The 9,529-nt window shown below is 43.3% G+C and overlaps 1 protein-coding gene across 6 annotated transcripts in view; it reads right to left on the bottom strand.

The window, feature by feature from the left end:
• Positions 1 to 233: 233 nt before the first annotated feature.
• The window catches only part of PDZD3 (PDZ domain containing 3), a 28,003-nt gene continuing 18,707 nt past the window's right edge, over positions 234 to 9,529 (bottom strand). For 5 of the 6 annotated variants that reach the window (XM_033918868.1, XM_033918870.1, XM_033918871.1 and 2 more), the window contains 3 exons: positions 4,765 to 4,956; positions 3,701 to 3,884; positions 234 to 1,519 (listed from right to left, as the gene is read on the bottom strand). In XM_033918868.1, the coding sequence (XP_033774759.1) occupies positions 1,431 to 1,519; positions 3,701 to 3,884; positions 4,765 to 4,956 (465 nt within the window). In that variant the 3' untranslated portion in view covers positions 234 to 1,430. The remainder of the gene's footprint in view (positions 1,520 to 3,700; positions 3,885 to 4,764; positions 4,957 to 9,529) is intronic. The other variant, XM_033918872.1, reaches the window with a different exon arrangement.

The following is a 9,529-nucleotide window of genomic DNA, read 5'->3' as shown; positions in this document are numbered from 1 at the left end:
TGAATATGCATGAGATCTATTTGCATGCACTGCTTTCAATGCATATTCATTGGGGAAATCCTGAAAACCCGACTGGATTGCGGCCCTCGAGGACCGACATTGGACAACCCTGCGATAGAGACATTCAGCTGCAAAGGGTACATCTAGATCAGGGCTGCCCAAGTCCGGTCCTTGAGATCTACTGGCAGGCCAGGTTTTCAGGATATCCACAATGAATATACAGGCGAGAAAGATTTGCATACCAAGAAGGCAGTAGTGCAGGCAAATCTCTCATGCATATTCATTGTGGATATCCTGAAAACCTGGCCTGCCAGAAGATCTCGAGGACCGGAATTAGGCAGCCCTGATCTAGATTCACAAGCAGCTCGAAGGCCTTTGTGGTCCATTTTATGTTCCTGAGAATGTATTTACATGTAGTCAGTTACATGTAGTCAATTCCTCGAATCATACCAACCAAAAAATATCCAGATCGCTAAATAAGCATCTACCACATGTATCCAATAAACTTATCCCTTCAATGTTAGGTTATCCTCCTCAGCAACCCAAATATATTGCTATTCTCCACTGTTTCCTGTAAGTACTTGAATCTTTACTATGTAATTCTATCGGATAAATACAGATATCCTCTAATTTGTAACTATCAACTGTATCATGTAATGTACATGAATCTTTGTTATACAATTCTCTCGGTAATGTCCAGATATCTTCTAATTTGTAATCCGCTTAGAACCGCAAGGCACAAGCGGAATAGAAATCACTAATGTAATGTATAATGCAGGAAGGTTGTTAGAGAGGAAGCATGTGCTCATATAGGGGTAAATTCAGCAAAGAGCACCTAAAGTTAGGCACTGGCATCCAAGACAGTACATCCAAATTCTATAAGTGCTGAACGGCTGCTGTAGAATACTAGCTCAAGGCTGAATTTATGGTTAGCCAAAAACGAGTAAATGTGCGTGCCTAACCACTAGAAGTCAGGAGCGTACTCTGTAAAACCATGCCTAAATGCTGGGTCCCTGATCCACCCTCGGCTGCCCCCCTTTTTGAGTTGCACACCAGAGGAATTAGGCACGCTGTTTATACAATAGGAGATGTGGATAACTACTAATTAATGCCAATTATTGATGCATTACATTATACAGAGCTTATAGGCCGCAGATACCAGTGAAGGTCATGCGGGTTATATAACCTTCGATAACTGAACCATTTAGTCACATAAACTTTACAAAAATGATATGATCAGCAAAACAATCAATGACAACTCATTTTCCACTCAGCTAATTAGCTTCTGTTCGTAAATGACCCTGTTTTGTCTTTGGGCACAATTTATAGAACGGGGCGATAGGGCAAAAGTGAGCAGGGATCCATGACAAAATGATGTTCTTCAATGATGCAGCAGTCTGTAAATATGTCCAAGTATGTATGAAAGTTGATCAGACCTTGACTCCTGAAGCATTTCCCTTGGGATATGCTAGTCCAATGTCGGGCTCAGAATAAAGGCCAGTCCTTCCTGCCTCTCCTCCTACATGCAAAACAGAGAAAAGTATGAAATAAAATCTACATACTTACATTACATACCTTGATCTTATATTCTGCCTTTACCGCAGCAGTTCAAGGTGGATCACATAATCAAGAAACCAGACCATAATGTCCAGGAGTTATAAAGAAGATTAAAGCTAAACATGAGCAAAGCTCTTTCAGGACTATGGCCTGTGTCTCTAGAGCCTCCTATGGCTCCCCCTTCAATCACTCCCATCGATAAGCACATAAGGGAAACAATCTAAATGAATGTGCACTGCACATCAATGTCCTGGAACTCAGGTTCAAGTCTCAATGTCATGATATCTTCAAAACTTATTTATTATTTCAATTTTCTATACTGTTCTCCCAGGAGAGCTCAGACCGGTTTATATGAGTTTATTCAGGTATTCAAGCATTTTTCCCTGTCTGTCCCGGCAGGCTCACAATCTATCTAATGTACCTGGGGCATTGAAGAGATTAAGTGACTTGCTCAGGGTCACAAGGTGCAGCATGAGTTTGAACCCACAATCCTAGGGTGCTGAGGCTGTAGATTTAACCACTGTGCTCTACTCTATTCAGCAAGATTTTACAGACCTGGCCAGAAAACTAGGTACCCATGTTTGGCATCAACAAGCAAGGTGATTTGGGATCTTTCGCTGTGGGACTCCGTGAATAAATATATTTGCATCTTCAGAAATGCAAAATTGTCCTGCTCTATTTGTTCAAGTCTATGCAGGCTCCTCCACGATACCTTTCCTTTTTCAGGGAACTATTTAATCCCAAGGGAATGACAGAAAACTTGCAAGAAGAAAACACAAGTCGTCTTCATCACCTCACAGTGGTCAAGGAGCATATGATTTCCTTGACTGCTTTCCCTATCAATGACTCAACTGATAGCCCTTGCATATAATCCATCACTTTTACTGTATCACCACAACTACCTACAGTATGAGGGGCCAAAGTTCTCAGACCACCCAACAAAGTTACTACTACTATTATTTCTATAGCGCTTAAAGGCATATGCAGCGTTGTACATTTTAACATACAAGAATAGACAGTCCCTGCTGTCTATTGTGGCAGTCTCCATCGAGGGCTACAGTTAGTCCAGTGATTTTCCACTTTTTTCTTTCTGTATTTTTCTGACAGAATGAAAAAAGTGGAAAATCACTGAAGTAAGTGTATAGCTCTCAATGCCCCGACTTTGTTGGTTGGGCTGAGAACTTTTCAGTGGCCCCTCATATTCCACCTTGCAAAGTGTATCACAAATAACTCACCTCCCAGTTCCAGAAGAAGTCATTCTTATAGGAGGTCTCCTAAAAGCTAGAAAGCCAAACCAGTTCAAATGGATCCAATTCACCTAATGGGCTGTCTCAAAATCACAATCCCTTTTTATGTCAAATATCACACCCTCAAACTATCAGAATCATGCTTAAAGATGTCCTCAGTTTGCCTCCATCTTTCAGCTATTGCAGTGTGCCATTATCAAATAGTATCTACATACCCACTGATCTCAAAATTCGCGACAGGCCTCATGAGCCCACCAACCAACGTTCCAACAAGGCTCTGGATTCACCATGAAGTGTACCTAAATCCCCGTGCTTGTCTACATAGAAACTAAAGTTACTTATCATAAAGGGAGGTTTCAATAGGCAGCAGGAGAATACAGCCACATGTAATCCTCTCTTCCTCTCATAATTCAAAACAAGACTTTAATAAAATTAATACAAAAACATGATAAGTGAAGAAAATCACAACTATCCAGATGCAGTGGCACTAGCCAGGGAACTCAAAGTCCCTCCTTGAGGGCCGCAATCCAGTCGGGTTTTCCCCAATGAATATGCATTGAAAGCAGTGCATGCACATAGATTTCATGCATATTCATGGGGGAAATCCTGAAAAACCCAACTGGATTGCGACCCTCAAGGAGGGACTTTGAGACCTCTGCACTAGACTGATCAGGGGGAGAGACTACTGGTATCATGGGAATCCCTAGAACTCCAGTACACTGGGTCTATCATGATGTCACCATGAAGTGTTGATCATTCCCATGTTGTCTACACAGAAACTCTGACAGGTAAGCAACGTTGATTTCTTTGTTGATGTATCTTCTGTCCCAGCTTTAATGGAGCTTCACTTTCTGCAGAGATGAAAAAGCGATCAATCTACTGGTGGCTTCACCTACCTTGGTGAGGTTCTGAAGAATCTACCTTCTCACGCTCCACCAGAAGCCTCATATCATCCCCAGCTTCCTGCATATAGAGTACCACCTTCTCATAACTTTCCTTCTTCACCATTCTCCCATTTACTTCAAGCAGCAAATCGCCCTCCTTCAGACCCCCCAGGTCTCCAGGTCCACCTGGGACAACCTAGAAAATATCAATTAAAAAAAAAAACCATTTAAGGCTTCTACTAGTAATCATTTCTTTAGTACTACTAGACATATGCAGCACAATAGTCTATACAGGTACTTTCTCTGTCCCTCGTGGGCTCACAATCTAAGTTTTTGTACATGGGGCAATGAAGGGTTAAGTGATTTGCCCAGGGTCACAATGAGCTGTAGTGGGAATTGAACCCAGTTTCCCAGGATATCAATCCACTGTTTTACACTTGGGAACAAGAAGTAACAGGAGATGATGTAACTTGTCCAAAGTTATGGCAAGCGCCACTGAGCCCAGCAGAATTTGTACCCTGGACTCCTTGTTCCAAATCCATTACTCTAATCGCTAGACTGTCCTCCTCTTTGTACAGAATGCAAAACTCATTTACCCTACAGTCCAGACTGACACACCTATTGCACTAGAAAATTAAGTTAGGCACCTAGATTGGCTAGGTGTGTTGATCTAAGCATCTAGCTTCAGGTGCTGTTCATAGAGTCAGGACCTAAGTGTAACATTTTTTTAAAAATTAGAAGGATAATCACTTTTGTTTAAAGCAGAAAAGATTCTGTCTGCCATTATATTTTGTTTCTGGGGATGAAAGGGAGAGTGTGATGCAGTGGTTAAAGCTATAGCATCAGCACCCTGCTGCTGCTTGTGACCCTGGGCAAGTCTCTTAAATTCCCCCCCCCCCCCCATTGCCCCAGGTACATTAGATAGATTGTGAGCTCACCGGGACAGACAGGGAAAAATGCTTGAGTACCTGAATAAATTCATGTAAACCATTCTGAGCTTCCCTGGGAGAACGGTCTAGAAAATTGAATAAATAAATAAATGGAATAGGAACTTAGATGCAGAAAGGTTAAGTGACCTGTGTGATATAAATCTCCTCTTCATCCTTGACATTTGAGAGCTGAAACCCAAACCCTAGGGGTCCTCGAGTGAGGTGACAGAGATGTGGTGCTGTGGGACTATGCTCCTGCATCTCAGACACGTTAGGAGCAGCTCCAGGCTGAGATTCTGCTGCTTCCTCTTCAAAGAAGGTCAATGGAGACAGCGCCATCTGTGGATACAGGAGAGACTTTCAGAGCTCGATGCAGCCCACGTCAACACTTTCACGTGGATATATTTCTGGAACCCATTGCTCTGGGGCTGTTCCTGAAATGATTAGCATATTTCATGAAATAGAATACATTTGATTTTTTTTTCCGTTTGTCTGTCTGTCCATCTGTCACACTGATGTCATAGACAGGAATTTGCAGGAACATAAGTGTGATGTTAGAGTGGTAGGACTGGCCGAGATCCTCACATTCTTCCAGCTGGTGACAGAGAGACACTGGCAGAAGCCCTATGCATTCATTAGAATGCATTTGGTTCATTAGCTATATATAAAAAAAGGTGCACTCAAAAGCAATTTAATGTACATTAGTAGGGTTACCATATTTTTCTTCAGGAAACCCCCGACACATGACCCCGCCCCATTCCACCTCCAGCTCTGCCCTGTTCCCACCCCAAACCCTGCCTCCTCAAAGTCTCCTATCTTCTTCCGAATGAGCTCCAGCTGCGTCTGGAGGGCCTGGAACATGCGCAGAAGTGCGTGACGTCATCTGTGCATGCTCAGAGGCCCTCAAGATGTGGCCAGATCTTGTTGAAGCTTACCAAAACCCGGACAAATGCCGTGTTTTGGAAAGTCCATCCTGGAGCCCATACAATCCTCTAAAAAGAGGACATATCAGGGTTTTCCTGGACATCTGGTAACCCTACACATTATGAATTAATGCATGTCAATTTCTGTGACTTAAAAGGTCTAATGATGTTAAACATTTATAGAAAACAGAGGTGTGTGACAACGTGAAACTCCTAAAATTGACCAAAAAGCACATTATTTTTTTTTCTATGCCCATTGCTAGTTGGCAGTCATGTTCAAGCTATCCTTTTTTGTTGCTACCACAGCTCCTAAATGCCACCTCCTCTGGTATCCATTATGCTCCAGCCTACTCTGCACTGCCAAGTGCCACACAAGACACTTGGGGGGAGGGGTAGAACAAGTGTGTGTGGACGAAGTATGCTGCAGGCAGAACATGAGGGAATGGGAGAACTAATGGGAGAGGGCTGGGTAATAATGTATTACATTACATTAGTTCAAGGCGGATTCAAGGCAGTTCAAGGCGGATTACAAAAGAGCTAACTGGACATTTCCAGTGAAGTTACAACAGTTTTGGGGTTTTGGGGGGGGGGGGGGTTTGTTACAAGGGAGGAGAGATAGCTGAATTAATTCCGGAAGAACTTGCAAATTGGATATTAAATTGACTGTACGTTACTGTGTGATATACCAAATAGATTACAGTTAGAGTACAAATAAGATTACGTTACATTTCAGGGATCTGAATACTTGGTTGGTGTTTTGGGGAGGAAGAGATTATTTAAGTGGAGGTTTTGGGAGAGAATTTATCTAGGAGGAAGGGGAAGGGTTGGGTTAAGATATCTGGATAAATTTTTGAAAAGTAGGGTTTTGATTTCTTTTCGAAAAGTTTTGAAGTCGCCCGTTGCCGTCAACAGGTTGGAGATGGAGTGGTTAAGTTTTGCTGCTTGCGTCGCCAGAAGGTCATCAAACATCTTTTTGCGCTGAGTGCCCTTGAGTGGAGGGAAGGCAAAAGGGTTCGGAGTTCTTCTTTGTCTTGAGGTGAGGATCTGGTTTAGGCGGTTGTTTAGATAGGGGGGGAGGCAAAGCCGTTTAATGCTTTGAATAATAGACAGTAGAATTTGAATTGAATTCGTGCTTGCATAAGTAGCCAGTGAGAGTCTAGGAAGGCAGTTGTAATATGATCATATTTTCTCAGGGAGTAGATCAGTCTGAGGGCAGTGTTTTGTATAGTCTGAAGTTGTTTTATCATGTTGGCAGGACAAGGTAGATAGAGGGAATTGCAATAGTCCAGTAGACCTAAGACTAGGGATTGGACAATTATCCTGAATTGTGCTGGGTTGAAGAATTTTCTTATTTTACGTAGATTTCTCATAATTAAAAAAGCTTTCTGGGATGTTTCAATGATTTGGGGCTGCATTGTGCAGCATCTGTCTATCGTTACTCCTAGGAGTTTGAGTTCGGGCTGTATTGGGTATTTGGTGTTTTTAATTTTCAGTTCTGTAATGGTGGGAGTTTTGGCCTTTTCGAGCAGAAGGAATTTTGTTTTATCTGAGTTTAGTTTCAGTTTGTGGTCTACCATCCATTTTTCGATTGCATCTAGGGTTATTTCCAGTTTTGCTGTAGTGGTGGGCTCTGATGGGTCGAAGGGGAGGAGTATGGTGATGTCGTCTGCGTAGCTGAAGGATGTATTGTAGTTATTAATTACTGTCTAATCTAATCTAATCTAAATCTTGGGTTTATATACCGCATCATCTCCACAGGTGGAGCTCGACACGGTTTACATGGATAGGAAGCAACGGAACTCCAGTGGGTTTATAAAAGTAAGTAAGAGAGAGGTTAGGTGTGATAATAATAGGGAGGGGACGGGTTACGTTTTGGAGAAGAGCCAAGTCTTCAGAAGCTTACGGAATGGTAGAAGGGGGCTCAAGTTACGGAGAGGGGAAGGGAGACTATTCTGAAGTGGAGGGAGGACCCGAGTTTACCGATGAGGGAGATACCCTTTGAGGAGGGGAAGGATAGTTTTAATTTTTGCGTGGGTCTGGTGGAGAATGGATTTAAGGAATTCCAGGATAGAGGAATAAGAGGTGGAAGGATGCCGTGGAGCATCTTGAAGGTTAGGCAGGCACATTTAAAATGGACCCTGGAGATGACAGGAAGCCAGTGTAGCTTGGACAGGAGTGGGGAGGCATGGTCAAATTTGCTTTTTGAGAAGATGAGTTTGGCCGCGGTGTTCTGGATTAGTTGGAGTCTGTGGAGGCTTTTCTTTGTTAAGCTGAGGTAGATGGAATTGCAATAGTCCAATCTGGAGAGGATGATGGACTGTACGAGTACGGCAAAGTGTTTTTGGTGGAAGCAGGACCTCACTTTCCTCAGCATGTGAAGGCTGTGAAAGCATGTTTTTATCAGGGAGTTGAGGTGGTCGTTGAAGGATAGCGAGGAATCTATGGTGATGCCCAGAACTTTGCTAGAGAACTCTAGTTGTAGAGAGGTGCCTGTGGGCAGTGGGATGGAGGTGGGTAAATGATCAAGTTTGGGGCCAAGCCAAAGTAGTTTGGTTTTGGATTCATTTAGTTTCATTTGTACAGCAAGAGCCCAGGATTGAAGTTTGGTTATGCATGAAGAGATGTTTGCTGCGAGATTGGAGAGGTTTGCGTCGGTCTCGAGGAGGATCAGGATATCGTCAGCGTAAGTGTAGAGTAATTCTAGGGGGGAGAGGTGGAGGAGGTTCAGGGAGGACATGTAAATGTTGAAGAGGATAGGGGATAGGGGGGAGCCTTGTGGAACTCCACATGTCGGTTTCCACGGGGAGGATGAGGTACCATTCTTGGTGACGGTGTAAGAACGAGAACGTAAGAAATTTGAGAACCAGTCAAGGACCGTGGAGCTGATGCCTATCTCGGAGAGTAGGAGGATTAGAATGTCATGATGGACAACGTCGAAGGCTGCAGAGAGGTCGAATTGGAGTAGAACGGCAAATTTTTTGTGAGAGTGGAGTTGTTGGATCTTCGAGGTTAGGGAGGCCAGGAGGGTTTCAGTACTGAAGTTGGGTCTGAAGCCGTATTGATACGGTAGGAGGATAGAGAATCTTTCCAAGTAGGCTGAGAGTTGGGAGGAGACAATGGACTCAAGCAATTTGGTTAGGAGAGGGATGTTTGCTATAGGGCGATAGTTGGATGGGATGGAGGGGTCTAGGTCAGTCTTCTTCAGTAGGGGGGTCAATGCAATGCGTCCCATTTCCGGTGAGAAGAGGCCTGAGAGTAGGGCAGAATTTATGAGTTTGGTGAGAGATGAGATGGCCTGTGCGGGTATTTTCTCAAATAGATAGGATGGAAATGGATCCAATGTGCAGTTACAGGATTTCAATTTCAGGCAGAGCTTGAGGACCTGCGATTCGGATACTTGCTCAAAGGCAGTCCAGGATCTATTGACTGGGACAGGGGTGATGAGATTTGCAGTGGGATTAGGGGTGGCGAGTACTAGGGAGTTGTAGGAAACTGCGGGAGGGAAGGAGCCTAAGGACCCTCAGACTGCAGCTCCTGGACTGAGTGCTGTAATAGAAACGGTTGTCCTGGAGTAAGAGAATGCAAAAAAGGAAAAAGAAGGTACCAGGCCTCGGGGTAATACAGGGCAGCAAAAGAAGAGGCACAGGAAATGTCAAAACCAACCTTCAGTTACATATACTTTATTGGTGGTATATACAAAATTCAAAAAACAAGTCCTTGACATACAATGTAAATATAGTCCTGATTAGGATCAAGTTTTGGCAACTGTGTCGCCTTCCTTAGGGGACTATAGGGAACTTGTAATGCTTGCAAATATCGTGTAGAAATGCTTATGTCTGAATTTTGTATATACCACCAATAAAGTATATGTAACTGAAGGTTGGTTTTGACATCTACTACTACTACTATTAATTATTTCTATAGCGCTACCAGACGCACACAGCGCTGCACAGAGTCACAAAGATTAAGAAAACAGTCCCTGCTCGAAA

The sequence above is a fragment of the Geotrypetes seraphini genome, chromosome 13 (assembly GCF_902459505.1).
Source record: "Geotrypetes seraphini chromosome 13, aGeoSer1.1, whole genome shotgun sequence".
Taxonomy (NCBI): Eukaryota; Metazoa; Chordata; class Amphibia; order Gymnophiona; family Dermophiidae; genus Geotrypetes; species Geotrypetes seraphini.
Note: the sequence above shows the minus strand (reverse complement) of the source record. Positions and strands in the feature narration are given on the sequence as shown.